Source organism: Mustela lutreola, chromosome 18 (genome assembly GCF_030435805.1).
Source record: "Mustela lutreola isolate mMusLut2 chromosome 18, mMusLut2.pri, whole genome shotgun sequence".
NCBI classification, from domain to species: Eukaryota; Metazoa; Chordata; class Mammalia; order Carnivora; family Mustelidae; genus Mustela; species Mustela lutreola.
In genome coordinates this window covers 19,072,829-19,099,691 of record NC_081307.1, presented here as the reverse complement: position 1 = coordinate 19,099,691, position 26,863 = coordinate 19,072,829, and the positions used below count along the sequence as shown (strand labels likewise).

At 40.5% G+C, this 26,863-nt stretch overlaps 1 protein-coding gene across 2 annotated transcripts in view; it reads left to right on the top strand.

Moving 5' to 3' along the window:
- Positions 1 to 26,863, top strand: part of SLC7A2 (solute carrier family 7 member 2) — a 68,466-nt gene that overhangs the window by 19,368 nt on the left and 22,235 nt on the right. For both annotated transcript variants that reach the window (XM_059156010.1, XM_059156011.1), the window contains exons 2-3: positions 25,064 to 25,454; positions 25,924 to 26,079. In XM_059156010.1, coding sequence (XP_059011993.1) covers positions 25,079 to 25,454; positions 25,924 to 26,079 — 532 coding nt within the window. In that variant the 5' untranslated portion in view covers positions 25,064 to 25,078. The remainder of the gene's footprint in view (positions 1 to 25,063; positions 25,455 to 25,923; positions 26,080 to 26,863) is intronic.

Genomic DNA, 26,863 nt, shown 5'->3' with positions numbered 1-26,863 from the left:
CTGGAGAAATGTAAACTTTGTGCTTGTCTCGTTAGATGGTGCAAACCAGCCAAGAACTTCAAGGGCTGCCATGAGAGAGAAACATTAGCAAAAAAGAGGAAGAAAAGGAAAAGTTGTTCATTTTTTGTTGTTATTTCTTAAATTGTGAGCATTAAAAGCTAATGCTCACATTATGCTTTGTTATGGAGAGTCAGGCAGACTTGATTTTGTGTGCTGATTTTGATAGGTACTGGCTAGTATTTACCTCTCTATTTATCTCATCTATGAAGTAAGGATAGTGATAGTACCTCCCTCATAGGGGTATTGGGCAATTTGGTTGGGCTAATCCACGTAACGCACTTAGCCCAGCTGCTGAAACCTAGAATGCCCTTGATAAATGTGAGCGTCAGTACCAGCAGCAAAAGTAAGAGTCGTAGAGGTGATCCACTTGCATACACTTCATGAACATGTCTCATTCTAGGCACTTATCAGGACCCTTCTCAAATGTTATTTGTTATTATTGTTGTTTGTTTGTTTTTAGAGGGAGTGTGTACAAACGGGACAGGGGGAGGGGCAGAGAGAGAGAGAGAGAACCTTAAGCAGGCTCCACGTTCAGCACAGAGACCTGCACGGGACTCAGTCTCCCGATCCTGAGATCATGACTGGAGCTGAAATCAAGAGTTGAATGCTGAACGACTAAGCCACCCAGGTGCCCCAAGACACTTGTTAAATTTTAAGTTGATGATTGAATTCTCTTTAAGGAGTATCAACATGGTTACTGCCCCTTTCTTTTCCCATTTTAATTGCCAGTTGCTTGCTCTGAACCCTGTTCCTTCCAGCTCTGTGCCGCCAGATCAGCCTCCGCTGTGGATGGAGTTACTGGGCTCTTCTTTTGCCTCCGACACTACCTTATATGTAGGTGCATGTCACCCATTGCTTTTTGACTCCCTCAGCTTTGCCTCAAACCCCCAGACCCCCCCCCCCCCCCCCCGCTACTGCATCTTGTCTCCCTCGTTTACATTAAGGTCACTTATATACAGAAGTGAGAGTTTCTCCAGGTCTTCTGAGCAGGAGTGGTCAGGTTCCTAAAAGGTGTTCACATTTAGCTTGCTAAACTGGCTCTTTCTGACTGCTTAAAATATTCTCTACTTTGACTTCTCCATAAAGCCTTCTAGACTGACCTAAGAAGAGTACTCTGCTGCTTCTTCTGTGGACCCTGGTAATGGATCCAGTCTACCATGACTGCCTACCAGTAGCACATGTCATAGAATGAAGCATCTTATTCCTCAGCAATGAATTGGGGAAAATAAGAGTGTTCTGTAAAAAAGAATTATTATTGATTACCATACTGAAACACATATCTTCAATCTGTATTTAGTTTTGAATACTATTTGGTATTTATTTTAGAATTGGCACCATTTTGAAACTTTGAAAAGCGACAAGTGAGTTTTAAATCTTAAAACAGATTATGTGTAACAAATAGCAAAAGTGTTTCAGGGGAGCATCCCAAAGGTAGACAGTTTCTTACTATGGCATACATTTCATCAACTATTTCAAAGCAGAGGCCTATCGAGTTTAGAGATACATGGAAAATGTATTTTTGTTTATAATAATATATGTATATGTAAAATCTTTAATTCTTTCAATTAAAAAATGCCAGTACTTCTTCAACACAGAAATTGTTAAAATTTTAAAAAATGTTAAAATATTTTAGGGGCACCTGGGTGGCTCAGTGGGTTAAGCCTCTGCCTTCAGCTTAGGTCATGATCTCAGGGTCCTGGGATCGAGCCCTACATCGGGATCTCTGCTAAGCCGGGAGCCTGCTTCCTCCTCTCTCTCTGCCTGCCTCTCTGCCTATTTGTGATCATTCTCTCCCTCGGCCAAATAAATAAAACCTTTAAAAAAATATTTTAGTATATTTTTCAGTTAAGGGGATGTGTGGTACGTTCCAAAGGGTTTATATGATGATACAAAGAACAAAGTTTCTGCCCAGCAGGTTTATCAAATGTGTATGTGCTGAGGAAAGTGATAAGCCAAATACATATGGTGCTCTAGTCTAGGGCACAGGTCTGAATGCCACATCCAGAGAGGTGCTGACAGGATATATAGTCCATAAGGACTCCTCCAAGAGAGACCACTTCCACTTGTGGGGATTAAGAGAAAGTTTCTTGAAGAAGGTAGGATTTGAAAAGACTTAGAAAGAGAAGGACAGGGCGCCTGGGTGGCTCAGTGGGTTAAGCCGCTGCCTTCGGCGCAGGTCATGATCTCAGGGTCCTGGGATCGAGTTCCGCATTGGGCTCTCTGCTCAGCAGGGAGCCTGCTTCCCACTCTCTCTCTCTGCCTGCCTCTCTGCCTACTTGTGATCTCTCTCTGTCAAATAAATAAATAAAAGAGTAACATGTTTATTTCCTATTCCAGTATTGATTTGTGACTACAGAGCTGCTACATAAAAAAAGCTTTTAAGTATCTTAAAAGCAAATATAATCTGTTACCTGTTTTAAAGTCACTTAAAATTTTAACCTCAAGCTAAAATGTGTCTGAAATGACCTTTGTGAACCTCCTTCAGGCTTAAGCATAGTACCGTAATGATATTAACTGTCGCCGATCTGCTGACGTTATTACTTAGGCTAATATATATGTAAAGTAACTACACCTTTTTTTCTGTAGTCTTTTTTGTTGTCCTTGAGCCTTTTTAGGGTACTTGCCTTTGAGGAAAAATATATTTAAAATACAATACTGTATATTTTGAGGGAGGTCAAAAGACATGTTTTTATTTCAGAAAAACAGAAGGAAAGCCTCACAGTTTAGGCAACGTTTGGCATACTTCAGCTGTGCTTTTCCCACACGTGCATGTGCACGCACACACACCCAGACCCGTGCTTGTAAATGGCCTGCGTTTGTTCTTTGTGATTGGTGGGAAGGGGACAGGGCAGGACTGGAAGAATTCACATCAGGTTCATTTGGCAGAGTTCTGATAGTTCCTTGATAGTTAATTCTAGGCACACTGTTTCTATCTTGTTAGTGTGTGTGAACTTCTTGGCTAAGGAACGACTGTGGGAGAGTTTGGCTGTCTTATCCATAGCAGCTTGTTATCTTTTGAGGGCCTCTGGACTCCTGCTCCTGGGCCAGACCTTGCTGTAAGGACGGCCATGGCAGGACCTAGCCCAGAGGTTGTGCCAGGAGCCCCAGAAGTGGGCTCTCCCCTGGAAGAAGTGGCGCTGGGCTGTAGCCTCTTTTTGGCTTCCTGGCAGCAAGTCCTTCATTAGCATGAGTGCCGGGATGTGCTTGGCTAAGGAGGAAAACCCAAAGCAAAGCCTTGAAGAAAGCCCAACTCCTCTTTTGTGTCCATGGTCAGAAGGATACATTGTTAGTCTGCCGCCTTCCTTGTAAAAGGAAGAAATCAAACCTGAATGTGAAGGCAAGTTTCTTTCTTTCTTTTTTTTTTTTTTTTTTTTTTTAAGATTTTATTTATTTATTTGACAGAGAGAGAGATCACAAGTAGGCAGAGAGGCAGGCAGAGAGAGAGGAGGAAGCAGGCTTTCCATGGAGCAGAGAGCCCAATGCGGGGCTTGATCCCTGGACCGTGAGATCATGACCTGAGCTGAAGACAGAGGCTTAACCCACTGAGCCACCCAGGCGCCCCAAGGCAAGTTTCTTAATGCTTTCCTCTCCCACTTTAAAGTTTTTTGTCAAGCAGCTTCCTTCTTAGGGAGATAGGACCCAGTGGGCTGGGTTCAGAAAATTGTATTTGAAATTTCTTTTAACTGAAGTTCTCTTAAAGGAAGCTACAGAATATCAGACTGTGCTTTAAAGACAGGTTTCTTCAGCAACATTAGCTCTTCCAGGCAAGAAGACAAGAATGATCCAGACTATACTTGAGGCCCCAGAGACTGAAAACCCTACTGGCCCCAGTGAAACAAGGCTGAATATGCGTACCGGGACCTGAGCCATACACTCATTGGTATCACCTGGCAAATGGCTGAGAAGAGAGACTGGACAGGATTCTTGACTATATTTTATCAGTTTTCTCAGATGACCTAATAGAAATTGTTGTTTTTCTCCACATGTCCCCAGTTTTCACCTGGGCATATATATATGAACAGCCAAAATAAAGACTAGGTTCATAGCCTCCCTTGAAGCATTGGATTAATCCTAGTTAATATCAAGTAAGGATAAGTGTCTCTTGTGACTTTTTCAAGTATATATTTTTTAAAATTATTTTTATTAACATATAATGTATTATTTGCCCCAGGGGTACAGGTCTGTGAATTGTCAGGCCTATATACTTCATAGCACTCACCGTAGCACATTCCCTTCCCAGTGTCCATAACCCAACCACCCTCTCCACACCGCCCCTCCCCCCAGCAACCCTTAGTTTGTTTTGTGAGATTAAGAGTCTCACGGTTTATCTCACTCCCCATGCAAGAAGGGGGAATAAGGGCGTCTGAGTGTCTTACTCAGTGAAGCGCCTGACTCTTGATTTTGGCTCAGGTCTTGATCTCAGGGTTGTGACTTTGAGCCTCATCTTGGGCTCCACACTGGGTATGGAGCCTACATTAAAAAGGGGGGATGTTCTTCCCCTCATGCCTTCTGTTATAGATGGAATGTGTCCCTTTCAATTCATATTTTGAAAACCTAATCCCCAGTGTGATGGCATTGGGAAGAAAGGTCTTTGGGAGGTGATTAGGTCATGAGAGTGGGTCCCTCATAAATGAGATTAGCGTCCTTATAAGAGAGACCCCCTGAAAGCTCCATTGTCCCTGGTGCCACATGAAGACGCTGTGACAAGACACATGAAGCAAGAAGAAGGCCATTTATGAACAAGGAAGCGGGCTCTTACCAGACACTGAATCTGCTGATGCCTTGATCTGGGGCTTCCCAGTCTCCAGACTGTGAGAAATAAGTGTTGGTTGTTTAAGCCATCCTGTCTATGGTATTTTTGTTTCAGCAGCCCCAATTAACTGAGACACCTTCCTGATTTTCACTGATTGGAAGGCAGATATGGGACTGAAGTTTAAATATATTTATACTATGAAGTGGTAGGAGAACATGCTAGAAGACATCTTGGTGTGCCTTGATCCAGTGGAGCTTGGGCAGATGGTTTCTAGACTTTATATGTCAGCAAAATAAGACATGGTGTAAACCACTGTTTTCTGTCACTGATAGCTAGCTGAACCTAAATCCTAATGAGTACAGAAAATGTGGTAAATGAAGTTAAAATAAAGATATGCAAAAGAGGTTTAAATTTTCAACATAGGATAACTTTTTAAACAGTGAACAATGTTTAAAAAAACACTGGAAGGAACTGTTAAGTATTGGGATAAACATATTAAGAAATTCAGCCCAACTCTACTTGAATAACTTATGTGTAGTTATTTTCATACAAGTAGGACATTTAAAACTTGGAAGATTTTTCTAAACCTGCAGCTCTGTGAAAACTATCAAGTTATTCTGAATTTCTTCAGTATATTCACAAATGTCCAAAACTTTGGATTTTAAAATGGATTTGTGATTGATGTAACTGACCAACCTGCATTGTGGTCAGATTTTATGATTTAGTTTCCTTTGAAATTTGTTGAGATTTACTTTAACTGGTCTAAAGTTCTATCAGTTTTTGTGTATGTTTCTCATGGGGTTGCAGAGAATATGAATTCTCTAAATGCTAGATTAGAGTATGGGTTCTCTAACTGCAAGGTTCTGTGCATGTCTGGACTCTGCCTTTATGTCCATAGTGTTTATTGTTTCCTCATCTGGGATGTTATTTCCATGAGGGTAAAGGCTGGGTTTTGGTCACTGCTTTATCTCCACTAGCTAGACTAGTAACTGACATACAGCATTCTAATTACTGATTGTAAGTGAACTAAGTCCAATCAATTGTGACCTTCAAATCACCTGCAACATTGATAATTTTTTTCTTTAACATCAAAAATTGAGGGAGGGAAGTTGAAATCTCCCACTGTGGGCATGCATTTGTCAGTTTCTTTCTATAGTTCTCTCAATTTTTGCTTCATGTATTGTTAGGTTATTTTATTACTGCATACAAATCTAGAATAATTTCCCAACAAAAACAACAAGTTTAATCTAGTCACATTATGAAATGGCCTTAAAAGGTTTTGTCTTAAATCCCTATTGTACCTTATGTTGATACAGCTACCTCAGTTTTGTTTTTTATTAGTATATATTTACTTGTTTTTATCTGTTTCCATTCATTTGTTACTGGCATTTGCCTGGTTGTTTTTTCTGTATTTCCAGCATTTCCAGGTTCTTTTGATTTGATGTTTCTCTGTAATAACACATAGAATTGTTAACTTTTTAAAAATTCGGTCTATACTCTTTTAACGAGAAAATGTGTCCATCATCTTTAGTATAATTCTTGATCTAAAATATCTCTGTCATTTTAATTTGTGGTTTTTATATGTGTTCTACATTTTTGCTCATGTTTTGCATTTCAGCACAGCTTGGGTGGAGTGGGAAGACCTGCATTCTGAGCCAGTCCCATTAACTCTCTATCCCTGGCCTTAGGTTTCTCCTGCAAAACTTAGAATACTAGACGAGCAGTCTATTTCGTTTCTCAATTTCAATTTCTACCTATCTACAAATATTTTGAACTAAAGATGAGTGGCTTTTAGAAATGGATTATATTGGGCATTCCAAGATGTGAATGTCAAGCATGTGTCCTTGGTTTATATTATAATAAGTGAACAACAGCTACTACCTTCCATTGAGTACCAGCTCTGTAGTGGGTACTTCACATGTCTTACCTCATTTGACCCTCAGAACTACCCTGTAAGACTCACATCTTCATTTTGAGCAGTGAGAAGATTAGAGCTGAGAGGTAAACACCCACCTGCCTTCCTCTAAAGCCCTCTAAAGCTTTTCCTGTACTGGGTTACTTTTAGGAATTTGCTTTTATCACTCAACTATAAGATCAAATGAGTGTGAATGGTAATATAACTGCACCTGATTCCCTTTGAATTTTCTAGAGGTGTTTAACTTTGCGTGAGGGCCCTCTTAAATTTCTGTTGGATGCCTGGAAGGATAACAGTAATGGTTGTTTTGTGGTTACTGGCATTGCAAAGGGATGAATAAAAGCAATTTTCCCACCCCTTCCCCTTTCATTCTCAACCTCCAGAATAAGTAAAATACTTGGCTGAAATGTGTATGCATTTATGTACATAGTTGTAACTTTCACATGTTTTTGTTTTTGGGTTTTTTTCCTATGTTCTTTGTATTAGGGAAAAATACAGAGCCACAATATGCTCTTAGGAACAAATTTTTGGCATTGGTGACCAGTTTATCTTTACCTACTTGTTGTGTAGTGATAGTGCTTTAACTATTGGAGGTGGAGAAATTACTAAAAATTATTGATTGGGGCAAAAGTCAAGAATGACTCAGAGCTAGATAGCCTCTCTATTCCTGTGTCTAGATGACATTGTAATCTAACGTGGAGCCATTTTCCACATACTTCCCTGGTATTTTTGCTATATTTGTGTTAAAGTTAGCCTTTCCACCCACAAGGAGATTGCCTTGACTTTTTAGGTTGAAAAATATCTCCATTGAGTATCTTAGATGTGTAAGGCTCTTTGTATGCCCCATTAAAAAGGATAGTTGGTGTATGAGTATTTCTCTATTTGAAGAAAAAGGAAGTGTTTAGAAGTCTTAAAGGGAAAAAATAAGTTCTAGAATATGAAACAAGAATGTAGTCAAAAATCATAGTTATAATTATTGGTATTTGTTGCATTTGTTTCTTATTCTTCAGTAAATCATCTTTTCACTCAACAGAAAAATGTCCTAGAAAAAGGACTTTACACAGTAGGGGTTTGGATGCATGAACTGTAGGACTGGCCAGTCTTAAGGAAGGCTTAAGTGATAATCTGGAAAGATTTGTTTTCCTGGGTTTGAATTTGACAATGAGCTGTTTACCTTCGAATTATCGCGGTAGGATTCTGTGTGCATTGCTGGTGATGATGGGTGCATGTGAGCTCGCGCTCAGAGTACATTAAATAACGCGATGCCATTAGAGCCACAGATGATGAAACTTTGTTTTGTTGCTTGCAAACAAGGACATTCCCGCAAGCAGGATTTGTTGAAACCTTCCAGTGAAAGATACTTAAACAAACCTTGGTCTTTGTTGGCACAAGATAAACCAAATAGAAGGGGTGAGTAGTGAGACTTTAGAAGGTCAAAAGTATTTGTACAAACTACACTTTTTTGTAATATTCATAAAATGTTTGTCTTTTGATGCCAAGGAAGTCATTTGCCTGCACCTTAAAACGTTCTCTAAATGACCAGCTATCCTTATTTTGCTTTTCTCTTTATCAGAAAGGTGTTATCTAAACAGAAGAAAGGAGAAATAACTGAAAGGGAGTCCATAAACCAAACTGGTGAGATAGATCCTAGCTACTTTCAGCTAGTTTGCATTTTAGGCCTGGATGAATTATACCTTGTGATATTAAAATCATTGGTAGATATGAGTGTGGAGTGACCACCTGTTATCTTGGAGGTGCCCTGAAGTACAAGAAAGAAGCTGTTACCCTTGCTTTCAAAATGAAGGCCAGTGTAGATCCTGGAAACCACAGATGTGGGTCCTGGGCCCAGTTCACCAACAAACTCTTAGTTTGTGGTTTGCAGTGGAACGTGACAGATTGCCAAAAGGCATGTGTTCACCAAGGACAAGTTATGCCTTCTAAACTCCATGCTCTGTTTTTACATGGCTGTTAGGCTGGTGGATTTGGGAAGATTAAATACAATGGGTTAGAATTTTAGAAAAGATTTCCCATTATGTGTTGTGACAACTTTTGGATGAGCTGGAGAGAGATGTGGATTTCTAGTCGGTTGCGTGATATGCTCAGAGTGTTGATTAATGGGTCGATAGCAGCTTGGATGTTCTTGGTGACATGCCATGGTACTCTGCCCTTGGCTCTGTCAGGTTTAACACTTTTATCATTTATCATCGGATTGAGATAGAAGACATGCTTATTAAATTTGAAGATGTAAAGACAGGTAAGGTATTTACTATATTGATTGATGGATTTGTGATACAACATAATCCCAAGTAATATAAAATTTAGACTTCTGAATGTGGGTTTTAAATTTATCAGTGAAACAAAATGGACTTAAGCAACTCATCTGTATTTATATCTTTGAGAGGAGAAACCTGAGGTTTTCGTTGACTGCAAACCCAGTATGGTTCATTCATTCACTGAACAAATGTTTATTGTGTTCCTATCCATATCACTAAGTACACAGGGAATACTGCAAGGGAACAAAATAGAGACCTTTCGTTCAGGAAGCTTCCAGTCTAAAGGAGCGTGTTCGTTTCCCAGGTTGCCATAAAAAAGTACCACATACCAGGCAACTTAAAGTAACAGAAATTTATTGTCTCAATAGTTTCTGGAAACTGGAAGTCCAAAACCAAAGTGGCAGCAGGGTCATGCTCCTTATGAAACCTATAGGGGCAATTTCCTCCTTAGTGCACTACCTTCTGGTGGCAGCCGTGAAACCTTGGTGTTCCTCAGCTTGCGTCACTGCCATGTCTGCCTCTGTCATCACGTAGCATTCCCCCCGTGTGTGTAATTCTCCTGGCATTGTCCTCATCTTATAAGCACACCAATCATTGGATTAGGACTTATCCTCGTGATCTCATCTTCATTTGATAACAGCTACAAAGACCCTGTTTCCAATAAGGTCACCAAATAAGGTACCAGGGTTTAGGACTTCAGCATATCTTTTGGGGGAGCACTGTTCAACCCATAACAAGGATTAAAATCTTCTCCTCCAAGTGATTGCTTGTAATTATGGTAAAGAAAAACTGCCATCAAAATACAGTGCCATGAGAACAAGTAATAGGGTTACCCCCCCCCCCATTAGCTTGGGGGAGGACATCAAGCATGATGAGGAGCTGTCCATGCAAAGAGGAGAAGGAGTCTTCTTCCAGGAAGAAGAAACACCTGCGCCAAAAGCCCAGTGGCTTGGAGCCCAGGGGCTTGGAGTTCTGAGAAGGTTAAAAGGAAATGCAGTATAGCTCAAGGGTATGAAGGAAAGGCAGAAGGTGAGCTAGGAGATAGGGAGGAGCCAGATCCAGCGAGGTTTGGAAGCTGTGTCCAGGTGGCTTAGGGTGGCTGTAACAAACAAAACAAAACAAAACAAAACAAAAAACTAATAAAAGTCTATAGGATGGAAGAAGATAATAAGCAAATGAGACTCTACTTGTTTGATCACATCTGGAATGCCTTGGTCTCGTTCAGAGCGTCATTTTTTAAGTTCATGTTTTTCAAAGTGTAGTAGTTATACTTTGAATTCATGCATTTACCAGAGAGGAGAGAAATCTTGGGATGGTAGTCATTTGGAATTAGTTGAGGCAGAAGACTTTGCTGTGGTTATTCTTGGGGAAGAATGAGACCATAGGCAGGAGTTACAGGAGGTCTCCATGAAAGACATCTCCTCACACGGGGAGCTACGCAGGAGAGAACAGGGTGCCGGAAGAAAGAGGCCTTTCTGTGCCTCGCCTTCTGCAGGAATGAACGGGCCCTGCACTGAAGGTGAGGCAGGCAGTGATTTCCTCCAAAGTCCCCTATGAGAAGTATCCGCTAGAGTTTCAAATGTGATGTTAAGATTTCTAAAATACATTTACCAAACTTTATAATTAAAATTTAAGAGCAGTTAAAAAGGTTTTAGGATTAAATGTCACTGGGGATTATTAAACAACTGAATTCTTAAAAAAAAAAAAAAAACAACTTTGTAACATAATGTGATACATCCGTTATATCTCAATTAAAAAAAAAAAGAACTTTAGGGTGTCTGGGTGGCTCCATTGGTTGAGCAACTGCCTTCAGCTCAGGCCATGATCTGGTGGTCCTGGGATAGAGCCCCATGTTGGGCTCCCTGCTCCGTGGGGACTCTGCTTCCTCCCTGCTCTGTGGGGACTCTGCTTCTCCCTCTCCCTCTGCGTCCCTACTCCCTCCTGCTCAAGCTCTCTCTCAAATAAATCACTAAAATCTTTAAAATCTTTGCAGAATAATTCAGATGCATTTGTCTTTCCTGACACTCTGCAGTGATCACAGTATGGTCCTTCACTTCCCGTCTTTGGTACGACTGTCTCTTTCCCTTTCCTGATGTCTGCCTGCTGTCCTCACTTGGCTTGTTCTATCCGATTGGTTCCTAGAAGTTAATTGCCAGCCCTTTATGTTAAGCCAAGTAAATCCTACTTAGAAGTGATGATATGTAAGTGTGTGCAATCTTTTTTGCACCAAACAAGCAGTTTTACCTTCACTGGGGAGCATAGTATAACTGAAAGTTAATATCACTATCCAAGTGTCATAGGACCCAGTCCCATGGTGGGAGGTCATATTCAAAGAAACACTGACCAGCTGCCAATGCTGTACCCAAACAGAATTTCGACTTTTCCTTGAATCTCTGGAAGGACATTCAGCTCCTTCTCCACACCAGCCCTCCCCCCACTTTCCCTGCCAGTGGACCTGCTCTGGGCTGTAGTGTTCTCTTGCCTTCCCCCACCCCCACTGCTAGCCCTTTATTAGACACATCAGCTTCTTGGCTTTAATTTCTTTAAGTGTGTGGTGTATGTGTTTTACTTCTTTGAGTTCAGAGGAAACTCAGGAGCTGACAGAGAAGACAAGAAAGAACCTTCTTGCTGTCTCTTCAGTGACTCAGAGGGCCTGGGAACCAGCCCTTCATAGAGGACAAGGAAGTGACTGGAAACACACAGGCCAATAAATCTTGTTACCTGTATGTGGGCGAGAAGACAGATGTGCAAGGGGTAGTCGGTGGGCAAAGTGGGTTAGAATGTTCATGTGGAGAATAGCAAAATAGGCTAGGAAGAACCGCAGGCTGAACCCGGTGGCAGATGGGCTCAGGCTTAGGTATTGGCGATTGCTGGAGACATGGCGGGAGGCACATTAGATACAAGTGTAACTAAATAGTTCCCAAGAATTAAAGTGCAGCTCGTCCCTGTATTTCATAATCCTCTGTTATTTTGGAGTATGCTGAGAATCCGAAGCATTTCCAAGCGTGCTTTAAAGTTACGGACATTAAACTCTCTTTGACCAAAATCATTCTTTCCAAATCTCTGCACAGCTTGATTTCAAATTGTTGCTTCCTCTTACAGGCATGATCCTGTAAAGTCAGGATTAGGACTTAACAGTCTGGTTTCCTGGACAGAGCTGGAATTCCCAGCCCTACATGTGATATTTCTCTCTCTGCATGTTGGTGCTAAAGGCTCTGAAGGTCAGATGAAACCGCTCCTGGGAGGGGGTGTGGGGTTGAAGGGAGTTTATCTTTTTGTTACAGTTTTCTTCTTTTACTACCCCAGGTGATCCTTTGCCACATTGTAATCCAGAACACTTATAGAGGTTTTTAGAGAGTTTTTAGAGCGATTTTGGCAAGAAGGCCAAGATAGTAGTTTGTCATTGGGGCTAATGAAAAGATTAAAAATGAATGTTTTTAAAAAGAAATTCTGTGAGTAGTACCTATAGGTCTACACATTTTTAAAATTTCTGCTTTATTGGCAGGTCTTCTAACATTCTGTACTTTTTTTTTTTTTCAAATTTTATTTTTTAAATTTCTTTTCCGTGTTCCAGAATTCATTGTTTATGCACCACATCCAGTGCTCCATGCAATTCGTGCCCTCCATAGTACCCACCACCAGGCTCACCCAACCTCCCACTCCTCTCCCCTCCAAAACCCTCAGTTTGTTTCTCAGAGTCCACAGTCTCTCATGGTTCATCTCCCCCTCCAATTTCCCCCATCTCACTTCTCTCCATCTCCTCAAGTCCTCCATGTTACTCCTTACACTCCACTCATAAGTGAAACCGTGATAATTGACTCTCTCTGCTTGACTTACTTCACTTAGCATAATCTCTTCCAGTCCTGTCCATGTTGATACAAAAGTTGGGTATTCATCCTTTCTGATGGAGGCATAATCCTCCATAGTGTATACAGACCATATCTTCCTTATCCATTTGTCCGTTGAAGGGCATCTTGGTTCTTTCCACGGTTTGGCGACCATGGCCATTGCTGCTATGAACATTGAGGTACAGATGGCCCTTCTTTTCACCACATCTGTATCTTTGGTATAAATACCCAGTAGTGCAATTGCAGGGTCATAGGGAAGCTCTATTTTTAATTTCTTAAGGAATCTCCACACTGTTTTCCAAAGTGGCTGTACCAACTTGCATTCCCACCAACAGTGTAAGTGGGTTCCCCTTTCTCCACATCCTCTCCAACACATGTTGTTTACTGTCTTGTTAATTGTGGCCATTCTAACTGGTGTGGGGTGCTATCTCAATGCGGTTTTGACTTGAATCTCCCTGATGACTAGTGATGATGAACATTTTTTCATAATGAACATGTCTATTAGCCATTTGTATGTCTTCCTTAGAGAAGCGTCTGTTCATGTCTTCTGCTGATTTTTTGACATGACTATCTGTTTTGTGTGTGTTGAGTTTGAGGAGTTCTTTATAGATCCTGGATATCAACCCTTTGTCTGTACTGTCATTTGCAAATATCTTCTCTCATTCCGTGGGTTGCCTCTTTGTTTTGTTGACTGTTTCCTTTGCTGGGCAGAAGCTTTTGATTTTGATGAAGTCCCAAAAGTTCATTTTCACTTTTGTTTCCTTTGCTTTTGGAGACATACCTTGAAAGAAGTTGCTGTGGCTGATGTTGAAGAAGCTACTGCCTATGTTCTCCTCTATGATTCTGATGGATTCCTGTCTCATGTTGAGGTCTTCTATTCTCTTCCACCATACACAAAGATAAGCTCAAAATGTACTTTTTGTTTTTATAAATCATATTCCTTGTGGAGCCCACTCTTCACACATTTAAATAATTTACTTATTTTAGGTAACTGTCATTGATCAGCCATTACCAAGTAGAGTTGTTAGCAGATTATGAGATAATTTGAATTCTAAGTTATAGAGTAACTTAAGCCATTGCTATTGGAAATTAAAAATCAAAATAGATGTTTCCAGGAATTTCAGATTAATAGTTTGCAGGTTAATATTTTATGTTAAGGATTTGTTACTATTTATTAAGGAAAAGACTTCAGTAGTTATTAGGTATCTATACAAAATTCAGGATCCCTGAGCCGAAGGCAGAGGCTTTAACCCACTGAACCACCCAGGCGCCCCTAAAAAATTAAGAAAGTTTTTGTTGAAAACTTAAGTTGTAGAAATTGTTTGCAGTTATGGCATATTAATAAGTAGAACATAAATGTGACAAGAATGTCAGACCTTAGTGTTAAGGACCTCATTATTTCAAGTTATTTTAGTTCTAAAAATTCTCCTTAGTTTTCATCTTCTAAACTTAAATCTTAGCAGCTATGAATCATGATGATGAAGAACTGATACTGTTTTAATTACTTTCTCTGAGTGCAGAATAGAAATGTTTTATTCAGATTTATCTGAATCCAACATGAACTTCCAAATATCTCTTAGCCAATAGCAGTATTTTAATAATCTGCCAATAGGCTAATGATAAAAATCTCTGGTGACACATTGTTTTGTATTTCCAGCAGTATCAAATCAGAATGCACTTTGCAAAATTGAAAATATAACTTCAAAAAGACAATTTTTCAAGAAGTGACTTTCAACAAAACCATAAACCATGGGATATTCAACATAATATCCATCTAGAGTTGATGAACTTCAACTAAAAATGAATCTGAATTCTGTTTGAATTCCTTTTCTGCCCCACTTTGATGGAAGGAATTTTGCTTAGCATTGAAACAAAAGTGGTTGAATTCTAACAATGAATTATAGTTAGCATTTTGGGTAGGGTATAGGGGGGTGGGTGACTTGAGAGAGATTCTTTGGCTCTGTTTGGAAAGAGAATGATTAGAGGAAATCAGAGTCTTCAAAAGTATTTCTTCAAACAAAAAGAGCTTTCTTGTATTTTTAATACCTGTCCTACTCCATGAACACACTGCTGGATTCTTTAATCTGAAATTCAACCACTGATATAGAAATGGGGTTTAAAAAAACAAAAAACAAAAAACAAAAATCCTTCCTGAACAATGGCTCAGGATCCTGGGTTTGTTCAGCTCACCTGGATTTTTTTTTAAGATTTTATTCATTTATTTGAGAAAGAGCAAAAGTGATCACAGAGGGAGAGGGATCACAGAGGGAGAGAGACCACAGAGAGAAAGGGAGAAGCGGACTCACCACTGAGCAGAGAGCCTGATTCGAGGCTCAATCCCAGGACCCTGCCCTGAGATCATGACCTGAGCTGATGGCAGACGCTTAACCGACCGAGCCACCCAGGTGCCCCTCATCTGGATTTTTTGACATCCTTGAGATGGCTCTGATTTGTGTGGTCAGTGGATTAAAATCAGAATGATGGTAATATTATTTATTTGTTTTTAAACAATTCCTTGAGAAGGAATACCGAATGTATCACTGTCTTACAAAATGAGCAGCTTCAGCCCCCGTTAGCACAGCAGACAGCCACAGTAGAATTCAGGAGCATTCAGGAGGATCACTGAATTGTGGCAAAATCTGAGCAACAGTAGTCGGTGATTTAGAGATTTTAGCATTAGTTAGCTGAAAGCACATTTATGTTCCACAAAGTCACCATGCCACATATTACTGTTGTCTGTTTTCTGAGTATGCAGAGCCAGACATGGACGTTTTAACTGTATTCTAGAAGTGTATAGTTTATTTATGCATTTATTTTTTCATGTTTAGGTGAAGTGGGAGTACAAGTTTTTGATGATCAAAACAAAACAAAAGACATCCATGGACAGTTTTGCTGCAGTCATTCTGACATTACTTGTTCATTCCCTTTTATTATCATCTCTGAACTACAATTGCCCCCACCATGGGGGGTCAGGAAGCCAATCTTCCTCATAGTTAGAAATCCAGGTAAAACCTTTGACTCCCCACAAACTTAACTACTAATAGTCTACTGTTGACCAGAAGCCTTACAGATAATATAGTTAGAACATATTTTATATTTTATATCTATCCTATGCATTAAAGTCTGCTAGGGAATGGAAAATGTTAGGCAGAATATCTTATGGAAGAACAAATGCATTTATAATGTACTGCTTTAATTGAAAAAAATGTGGGCATAAGCGGGTCTGTGAAGTTCAAACCTGTGTTGTTTAAGGGTCAATGCTATATGCCACATAAAATTAGAATTTTAGGGGTTCTCAATAGGATGCTCCATCCTATTATAGGCAGTCTACAATTGTAGGCAGTCTTCCCCCAGCCTACAAACTCGTCTGACCCTGTCCTACCCTGTCCTCCTTGACCCTTAGCACGGAGGTGCCATTTCTTCTTCTACCTGACTCTTCATTTCAGCTCTGAATCCCAGTCTTCCACATCTCAAGGGCTTTCTTGATCCATTCTCCCTTCTCTGTGGTCTACCTCTCTGTCTCTCTTTCTCTAGGAGCTTTCCCTTCAGGGTCTAAACACAGCACATTCCTTCTTTATACAAACTCTCCCTTCAACTCCATGGACCCCTCATATCATCCACTTGAAAAAACTACCTGAGCTTGTCTTTGATTCCCACACCTCTCGTCATTTGTCAGCCCAATGCACCTGGCTTACACCCTCCCAAAGCCGTGGAAATCTCTTCGGTCAAGGTCCCGAGAGACTTCCTTGGCACTAAATCCCTAGATCATACTTTGTTCCTTCCTTTCAAGCACTGTCTGATCCCGTTGACCACTCTTTCACTCCTCAAAGGCTCACTCCCCTTTTGGGTCAGAACTTCTGGTTCCTTCTACCACTCTTGTCTTTTCCTCTCAGCTCCACTATGGGTTCCTCTTCTTCCCATTCCTTAAATGTGTGGCTCCTTGGTGTTTTGTTCCCTTCCCTTCTCATGTTCTATCTGTCACTGGGTGATATTGTTCAGTCATGCTCTCCGTGCTGATAATTCTCATTTCTCTTGTCTTCTGTGCTCTTCAGCTTTGTTGACCGTGTGAAAGCCCCATGCAGATCTCAAAATCAGAGTGGTCAAAAAGAAACTCTCTTACTGGGCGCCTGGGTGGCTCAGTGGGTTAAGCCGCTGCCTTCGGCTCAGGTCATGATCTCCGGGTCCTGGGATCGAGTCCCACATGGGGCTCTCTGCTCGGCGGGGAGCCTGCTTCCCTCTCTTTCTCTCTGCCTGTCTCTCTACCTACCTGTTATCTCTCTCTGTCAAATAAATGGATAAAATCTTTAAAAAAAAAAAAAAAAAGAAACTCTCTTACTCCTTAAGTGAAGGACACATAAACCATCTAGAAGCCGTGGGCCCAACTTCCACAACTTCTCTATTCTTTACCTCCTGAACAGATCAGAGTTCCATTCTTTTCACTTCACCTCCCTGACTTCACCCTGGAGCAGGTCATGGTTCTTTGTGCCTTGATCATTCCAGGAGCCTGGTTTCCTTTCTTCCTAACTCCAGTCTTGATCTTTCTCATCCCTTCCCTATAACACAGTCAGAATAATAGTTGTCAAGTTGTGTATCTGGCCTAAAGCCCTTTGGTGATTCCCCACTCCTCTCAGGATAAAGGCCAAGCTCCTTGCATGGCCTAGGGACCCCTCTGCCAACCCCTTTTTCTTCCAGCTTCTCCTTGAGCCCCTGAGCTCTATAACATACTGAACCACTTTCTGTTCCTTTGCACTTGTCATTCTCCCCACCCAAAGCACGCATAACCTCAACCACGCCCTTCCTGCACTCCTTCGAGGGCACGTTCAGATGGCCAAATCCAGCTCATCCTTCTCTGACCCCGGAAACTCTTAACCTTCTGCAATGTGGTGAAATACTTCCTGTGCTTCCTTTGCTGTCCTGCCTTTCATTAGGTGAAAGTTGGTTTACTTCTATAATTCACCGGTGAAAAAAAAATGTTTGGCCGTCTTTAGTAGGTACTGTAGAACCCTTGCTTGCTGTTTCTGAGACTTTGACCAGGGGTAGGGTCTCCTTGATCAATAGTGAGCATTGGAGAAGTAGTGTTATCAGGAGTCCAGATTGGATAATATATATATCCAAGAAGAAAAACATTTTTCCACCTTGTAAAAAGCTGTGTCTTTCAGGTAGGTCGTTATAAAGGATAGGCCTCATGCATGTTCCACTCAGTGAGTACCTTACTGGAAAAACATCTGAACAAGTTATTCCATCAGAGTACCTGCTCTTAGAAAGAAAAGGAATTATCAGGAAACTCACCAGAAATGGCATGAAGTAGCACAAGACTTGAAGGGTTGAAATTGGGAGTGGAGCCTGGTAGGGTAAGACCAACTCATGCCACCTTAATTTTCTTTAGTAGCTTCTGGTTTCAAGGAACAGAGAACACTGAAAATAGCTTATGTGAGCAGCAAACTTGTTGAAATGACTCCGGGGACTCTCAAAACACCCAGATCAGGAAGGACAGCAAGGCCTCAGGAAAGAGAGAGGTTGACCCCTGCCTTCTCCTCTGCATCTCCCTGCTGGGGGCGCGGATCTCTCTGCTCTCCTGAGTTGCTGCCCTTTGGCTTTTGCTCTCAGCCACTTGGTTTCCACCGAGTGTCAGCCTGGCTTCCAGTGTGCATGACTTCCGCCTGAGCACCATCTGACCCTATCAGCTGTGATACTCAGATTTTTCAAGAACTGACTGAGCGTACCCAGCCTTTGGATATTGAACCCCGAGTCGAGGGCCTGTCTCAGGTCTGGTTACCTGTGGCTTAGGGATGGCAGGACAGACAGTGCAGTGGGAACAGATCCTCTTTCTTCTTTAAAGGAGGTGTGGGTAGGTGGGTCCGGACAGCTCCCTGGCAAGGTGGCGGGACAGCCTAGTTAGCGGCTGTGAATAAAAGCTTCAGAGTCACATCCCCTGGGTTCACCCCTCATTCCGCCTGCTGACTGCAATATCGCCCAGCCTTTCTTTGTCTCTGTTTCCTCATCTATGCTGTGAGTCCTGATCTTATATGGATCAGGACAAAAGTCCTGATCTTATACAGATGCTGTGAAGATTCTTCAAGGAATAAACTAAAAGGCACGTGGGAAATGGTCAATGAATGTTAGTCAGTTTTATAACACAGAGTTGTGATGGGTGTGAAATCGCTTTGGAAAAGGCCTCTCCTGATGTTGGAAATGGTCCATAGACGATGACAGAGGCCTGCAGAGGACACTTCCTTCCATAGCTGCCAGGGGAAAGGGAACAGGTGGTACCCTCTGGCATTCAGAGTGATTTATTAGCCAGAGATCGCAATACCTACTGGGAATGGGCGTCTGCCTGGTGCCGAAGTGTGCCACCAAGATCCTTGACCATGGAAGTGGGATGCTGACTGGGCAGATACTCTGGTTACCAAGGTGCTGAGGGCTCTGGTTTCTTTTCTTTTTTCTTTTTCTTTTTCTTTTTTTTATCTTCCCCTTTTTTCCAACCCTAAAAACTGAAGCTGGAAAACTTAATGTTTTAGGGTTTTTTTAAAAAAAGATTTTATTCATTTATTTGAGAGATTGAGAGAGAGTTTAACCTTGAAGGCGAGGGGCAGAGGAAGAGGGAGAGAAGCAGACTTCCTACTGAGCAGGGAGCCCCCCCACAGGGGCTTGATCCCAAGACCCTGGGATCACAACCTGAGGACCTGAGCAGAAGGCAGATGCTTAACCAACTGAGCGGCCCAGGTGCCCCTGGAAAACTTAATGGTTTTTCGTTGCTCTGCATCTATCTCATTGAGACAGCTAGGGATGCCTTAGTCCTGTATCTTTGCCTTTACTTAAATAAAGCTGAATGGGCTCACATTGCAAAGCACCATCTACCTTTGCAAACTCTTATCAGATGTTCATTTGTTGGATGTCCTTAGGAAAGATGTTTGTTTCTGTCTGTATTTTGTATCAGAAATTTGGAAATAGGGGCTTCTTGGTGGCTCATTTGGTTGAGTGTCTGTGTTTGGCTCAGGTCATGATTCTGGGGTCCTGGGATCCAGTCCCACACCGAGCTCCCTGCCCGTGGGGAAGCCTGTGTCTCCCTCTCCTGCCTGCTGCTCTGCCTGCTCGTGCTCTCTCACTCTCAAATAAATAAATAAAATCTTAAAAAAAAAAGAAGTTTTGAAATAGTGTAACTTCCTTATAGTACTGCTTTAATGTAAAAGGGAAGAAAATGTAAAAGTCATCGCTATATTGATTATGGACCTAAATCGGGTCATTAATTTTTACTTATTTATACATTTGTATTCACATAACTGAAGAAAATTTTGGAAGACAATATTGGTCCAAAAATTTGATTTGGAGAAAAGATAAGCTTTGGACTAAATATAAGTGAAATGTATATGAAAAAGTATTTTTGTTTTTCCAAAAAAGGAAGGTTTTAAGTTTAAATGCAAAGACTTATTGTTGTTTGCTTTTTTTTTTTAACTAACCAAAGTGAACAGTTGACCGTTTTCTATGATCTCTTATCCTGCACTATATTTTCAATATATTTTTCAGAAATTAATATTTTAAATATACATAAAAAGAATGAAAGTCAGTAATTTCATGGTATTTTATGTCCATATCCCTCCTCTCCTTTTCACTAAATTATTTAACCTACAATATAACTTGGAAATATGTTTTTGAACTTTAAACTTGTTAGACATGTAATTAGTGCTGAGCTTGGAGATGGCAAACCCCGAAGCTCTAGCTCAGAAGAGAGAAAAAACACAATGGGGCAGAGATCCCAGTTCTCTATGCTTTAATTCTTTTCCCTCGTCAGTCCAGAAATTTAAAGTGCGGAATGTCTCATCATGAAACCAGCAACTCAAATGAGGCAAGAAAAATTGGTTCGGTTTCTGAGCAGCTAATTTGTTGAGGATTTGTTGGAAGACCTGTCCACTGTCTTGCTGCAGCTGCTTTTTCCTGTAAGATTTATTGCCAGGGCCTGATACAGAGGATTAAGTGTGAGATTTCACTTTACTTAGGAAAGCAAAGATTCATTTCTCTGAGATTAAATACTACATCAGACATTTGAACCCAAGTGAAAATCCAGGATTGACTTTTGACTATTTAGCAGATTCTAAAAGGTTTCTGTGGTTAGGTGAAGGGAAATCCGCTTTGGGGGTACGGTCACATCCTCAGGACTAGAAATTGACTTGACCTGAAATTCTCTCCTATAAGGTTTGTAGCCTGGGTTGGAGACATTTAAGAAAGAGGTGATTCCAAGCTGTTGAGGAAGTAATTTGGCTTTCTGGCAAGAATTAATAGGGTTCCTTCAAGAGGTAGGTGTCTTGAAACAGTTCTATTTAGGGTTAGGAACAAGGGAGGGATTGAGGGAAGATCTAACTATCATCAAGCTCATTAAATTCGTTCAGAGATTTTTCTGCTAGAGAATATATCGTAGATCCCTTCTAACCCTCCCTTGGTTAATAGCATTTTCAGATCTAAGCTTTCCTTCAAAAGTCTCTTCCAAAGGCCTAGATGATTGTCCTTTACTATACATTTCTGTAGGAAATAATACTAGTCCTTGGTCACTAAGAGCAATAGCTCACAGTGGATATGATGGTGTGGATCGTTGTCTGCTCTTGGGAAAACTGTGCCCTCCAGATCAATGGAACTACCTTCAAAATTCCTGCATATTCTCCCTGCATAATTTGTTGATGAGACAACCCTCCCAAAGCCCAGGCAAAGACAATGGATACAGACCTGGGTCAAAGGATATGTATGAGTAGGTGTTTTTTTTCCAGCAATGAAAAGCACTTGGAGAAGTGTGATAAAGCTATCATAACCCTCTCGCATAAGGAGCCTATCTTTTTAAAACATTTTAAAGGACGAGTTATAAAAATATGTAAATAGCAGATTCTATCACTGATAGTAACCTCAAATATCATTCCGTCTGCACAAAAACACATTTTACAGAAGCACGGGGTTCTTTTTTCTTTAGTCACTACATGCTACATGATATAGCTACCAGTATTTAATATATATTTGTTTAAGAATGATTCATTAAGCTGACCCAGGATGTTTTTACGTTGCTTTTCTTCCATCCCATTATATTTCTGTAAAATTGGTTCTGTGTCACGGCTTTTGCAATCAGCGTGTTATCAGATAGGTGTGCGTAGTTGAGGCTGTTTGCGAGGGACATTGTGTAACCTGTTCGTTCTGAGAAGAGTTTCTGACGTATGCATTTCTGTTACTCAAAGTAAATGAGTACTTGACAAATGGGAGCTCTGTCCTATTTCCTCAGGGCAACACAGAAACACTGAACATAAAATACTTTCCGTTTTTAACACAGCAGAGGCAGTGGCTATCAAATCTCATCTGATTAAAGCTATCCATTTCTGTAAATCATTCTGCTTCCTATAGATCTGGAGCAAATGAAATTCATTTTCCTATTGAAAGATGAGGGTCACTCGTGTATTGATTTGGGGTAAATGTTTATAAAAGTTTTCACTATTTTTAACGCTTCAAAGAGTATGTAGTATTGGTTGGCTGGCTTATGCCCTTTCATTTTAAGGGTGGATTTTGTGTGCATTTTTTGTTTGTTTTGTTTTAGAAATTTCACAAGCAACATTGTGGCCATGTTACCAGAAAAAAAAGAATTTAAAAAAATAAATGAAAGTTCCCCCACAATCGTGCCACTCACCTTTCTTCTTAGTTTTCCTTTTGCATCTTTTATTCTTAAAATCTGGGGCTGATCAAGTACTTTATCCAGAGCATTTCATTTAGTTAAGTGAAGAACAGGTGTGCTCACTTTGCCCATCACTTTTTTCCTAAAGTTGTCCATGACACGTTCGCACTTCCTCATGATCCTAAATCATTATTAAAATTCAGTGCGTCTTCATTTCTGAGCCCTCTTCAGTTGGCAGGGATCCCTACTTCTTGATCTCTGCCGGCCTCTCAAGTGTGTAAAAACACACTTGAAAGTTCCAGAAGGTCAGCATTTAGTAAATGCCTTCACTTCCCCTCCCCCCATCTCGGTTGGTCTTTCTCTAACTTCACCTTTTCACTTCCTGATTCTTTTTTAAAAAGATCACTTTCTACCTTATCTCCTAGTTGTGTTATCTGAGAAATGGCTCTTTAAGGGCCAGGTAAGGTAGAAATTGACACACATTTGATTTAGAGAAGTATTATGTTTTGCCTTTGGAAGCTAGGATATTGGCAAAATTGGAGACGTCGTGTGTATTTGCAAATTTTTAAATACTTTTTTTAAATTTTTTAAATTTATTTGACAGACAGAGATCACAAGTAGGCAGAAAGGCAGGCAGAGAGAGAGAGAGGAGGAAAGCAGGCTCCCCGCTGAGCAGAGAGCCCCATGCGGGACCCGATCACAGGACCCTGGGATCATGACCTGAGCCGAAGGCAGAGGCTTTAAACCACTGAGCCACCCAGGCGCTCCTGTATTTGCAAATTTTTCAACAAGTATTTGTGAAGTGCCAGGCTCGGCACTCTGTCGGGTAGTGTGGGCAACACCGATGTGTAAAACTTTGTTATTACCATCAAGGAACCTTTCAGTCATTGTCCTATATCTGTGTGATTTTTCTCTCAATTCTTTGAACTAGCTGCTTTTGAAGTCAAGGACTTGTGTTTACGTTGATGTATGAATAATGTTCAGACAGTTACTTTCTCTACGAGGTTTAGTGTGATACTAGATTATTCATATCCCAGAAATGCCTGTGTTTTTTATCAGCAACAAGTCATTTAGATTTAACATAGAAAATTCATCTTATTTATTATTTTTTAAATAAAATAATTTTAATGAAGGTTGTCTTTTATAGATAAGAAGGATGAGAAGTGTTCAAGGGTTTATTTTATAGGATAAAGTTGGAAAGCTATACTCTCATGAGTTGAGGTTATTGATAATGAATTTAATAAGATCAAAGGAGAAAGCACTCCATGTCTGTACATCACTGTGCAGCAGAAGTGGCAGGCCTGACTCTGAACTTCTGAAAGTTAAAAACATTCTATTTTATTGACTGATCCCTAGTCATCAGTTATTTCCCTGTCTGCTGAGTTAAACATCTCTATAGACAAGGTCATGTAGGGTTTTTTTCATTTTTATAGGTCTTTTCATACAAGGTGTATGTGTTTACTGGAGGTAATCTAGAAATATATATTAGCAATAATTATATATATTCTGTGAAATACATAGAAGTAAACATTAGCCCCCACCCAAAGATCATCATGGTTAATATTTTGATTTTTTTTACTTCAGACTTTTTACTGTAATACATATATATTTTTTTCCTTACTAGGATGCATGCTTTGTTTTATAACCTGATAATTTTTTTCAGTGTTAGATTGTTTGGGCCTATAGGGTACAGGAAGTATGTCTCTCTGTGTCTACCTTATTCATTCCATTTTTAAAAGAACACATCCTATTTGGTGTGGAATTATTTATTCTAAATATTATCATTTACTATTCATTTATTTAGAAATCTCAAGTAAATGTAAATAAGCTTGGGTGTTTTACTACAAATTCATCATCAAAGTATCTTTGAATAGAAGTTTTATTTAGGAAAATCCAAGTATGTTTTGGGGGGAATTTTTTTCTATTCTAAAGGCTTCAAATGGCTTCACATTAAAATGAAACAGACTAAAATGAAAAGAGACGTATCTGAGAAAGCAGGAAAATATGTATGATGGCATCTTTTACCTGCTTGTAGACAATAGCTACACCACAAGCCTCGTAAAGCTGGAGACCATCAACACGCAGCACGCCATTCTCAGCATATTTCTTAGCACAATCCCTGGCATGTAATAAGGTGTAAAAAGTAGGAGTCGAATGAATGATTGACAAAAGATGAGGTCATTCTTCCCCTTGTTTGTAGCGAGGACAAATGAGCCATGTCCTGGGAGAGATTTCCATCAGTCAGTCTTTAAAAACTGTAACAGCACAAAGAACAACGATGGCAAATCTTTTTGAATCACCCAAAGCTTCCACTCCTTTGTTGCCCAAAGAAGCCATTTGTTTCAGTCCCTTTGAAAAGGCCAGGTACGATGAGTGAACTCTAAGAAAGTCATGGCTTTGACTTTTCCGTCCTCTCTTTGATAGCTCTAGGCTGCATTTCTAGGAACAAGTAAAAACAAAACAAAACAAAACAAAAAACAAAATGGTGCCATAATTGGGTTGAGAAGCTGGGCCAGTCCTTGGAGGGATGATGATTGCTGATCTGCTTCTAAGCTTCTCCCTTCTCTTCCCCAGGCTACCTGCTTCAGAATGATTCCCTGCAGAGCTGCGCTGTCTTTTGCCCGATGTCTGATCCGGAGAAAAATAGTCACCCTGGACAGTCTAGAAGATTCCAAATTATGCCGCTGCTTATCCACCATGGACCTCATTGCCCTGGGGGTTGGAAGCACTCTTGGTGCTGGGGTTTATGTCCTTGCCGGAGAGGTGGCCAAAGCAGATTCTGGCCCCAGTATTGTGGTGTCCTTCCTCATTGCTGCTCTTGCTTCCGTGATGGCAGGTCTTTGCTATGCTGAATTTGGGGCCCGTGTTCCCAAGACTGGGTCTGCCTACTTGTACACTTACGTCACTGTTGGAGAACTGTGGGCATTCATCACTGGCTGGAATCTCATTTTATCTTATGTGATAGGTATGTTGCCCCCCCCCCCAAAAAAAATCAATCTACTGTATGGAATGGTAGAGCTCCTGAGGCTGAGATCCTTGTAGGTCTGCATTAGTTAGTGACTATGGGATCATGAGTGAATTACTTGATCCCTGTGTGTCCCATTTATCTCACGTAGAAAATACTCCCTAATGGCAAAATTCAGTGATTCTGCTTCATCTCTGAATATGCTTCTGAGTGGGATTGGAAACCAGCTTTAAAATAAAAAAAAAAAGTTCTTTAATGCAGATGAAGCTAGCTGATTCCACATTTATGGACTTGAACGTGGTTACTAACATAGAATTGGAAAATTATCAAGATAATTTTAGATGTGATTCGAATTTTCATTTCTGTCCGAACTAACCCGTGTTCATCCTAGAACAGGGTAGCAAAGGATGTTATGTTAATCTTCTCCCAGGGACCTATACATTCTCTTAATATTCTGTGTTTTGGGAAGGTACATCAAGTGTTGCAAGAGCATGGAGTGGCACCTTTGATGAACTTCTTAGCAAACAGATTGGCCAGTTTTTCAGGACATACTTCAAAATGAATTATACCGGCCTTGCAGAATATCCTGACTTTTTTGCTGTGTGCCTTATATTACTTCTAGCAGGTAAGAAAACCAATTACACTCCTTCCTGGGATAATCCAGACTAATTATCCCAGGAAAATAAGTTACCACTGGATTTGGGGTCTGACTTCCAAAGACAAGGTGGCATACTTATATGTTGAGGTTACTATTGGGTATCTGTGGGCCTCATCACTAACTAGAATCATGTCTTTTTCTTATGTGATAGACATTTTTAAAAAATAAATCTAAAGGGGCGTGTGGGTGGCTCAGTGGGTTAAGCCTCTACCTTCGGCTCGGGTCATGATCCCAGGGTCCTGGGATGGAGCCCCACATCGGGCTCTCTGCTCAGCAGGGAGCCTGCTTCCTCCTCTCTCTCTGCCTGCCTCTCTGCCTCCTTGTGATCTCTGTCAAATAAATAAATAAAATCTTTAAAAAATAAAACAATAAATAAATCTAAAGTACGTGGAATGCTAGGAAGAGCACTTCTAAGTAAATGTTACTTAGAATGCACCAAAGAATAAGATAAGGCACATCATTTTGATACCAGTTGGAGATTTTCAGGAATGGCATTGAAGTTTCAATAATGAAGAATGCATAATTTTTAACATTATTTTATCTGGTTAACTACAACTAAGGAAATTTATCAGCATACTATTTCTAGAATTTCTGTCTACTCATGCCTTCATCTACGTAATGTAGGTATTAAGCTGAAAAGAAAGCATATTCAAACCACCTGTGATTTTTTAATGTAGACATTATGTAGATAAAGTTACTTGTTGCTAGAATTTTCCCATATCTTACATTTTGTAGCATAGTAGTTTAGAAA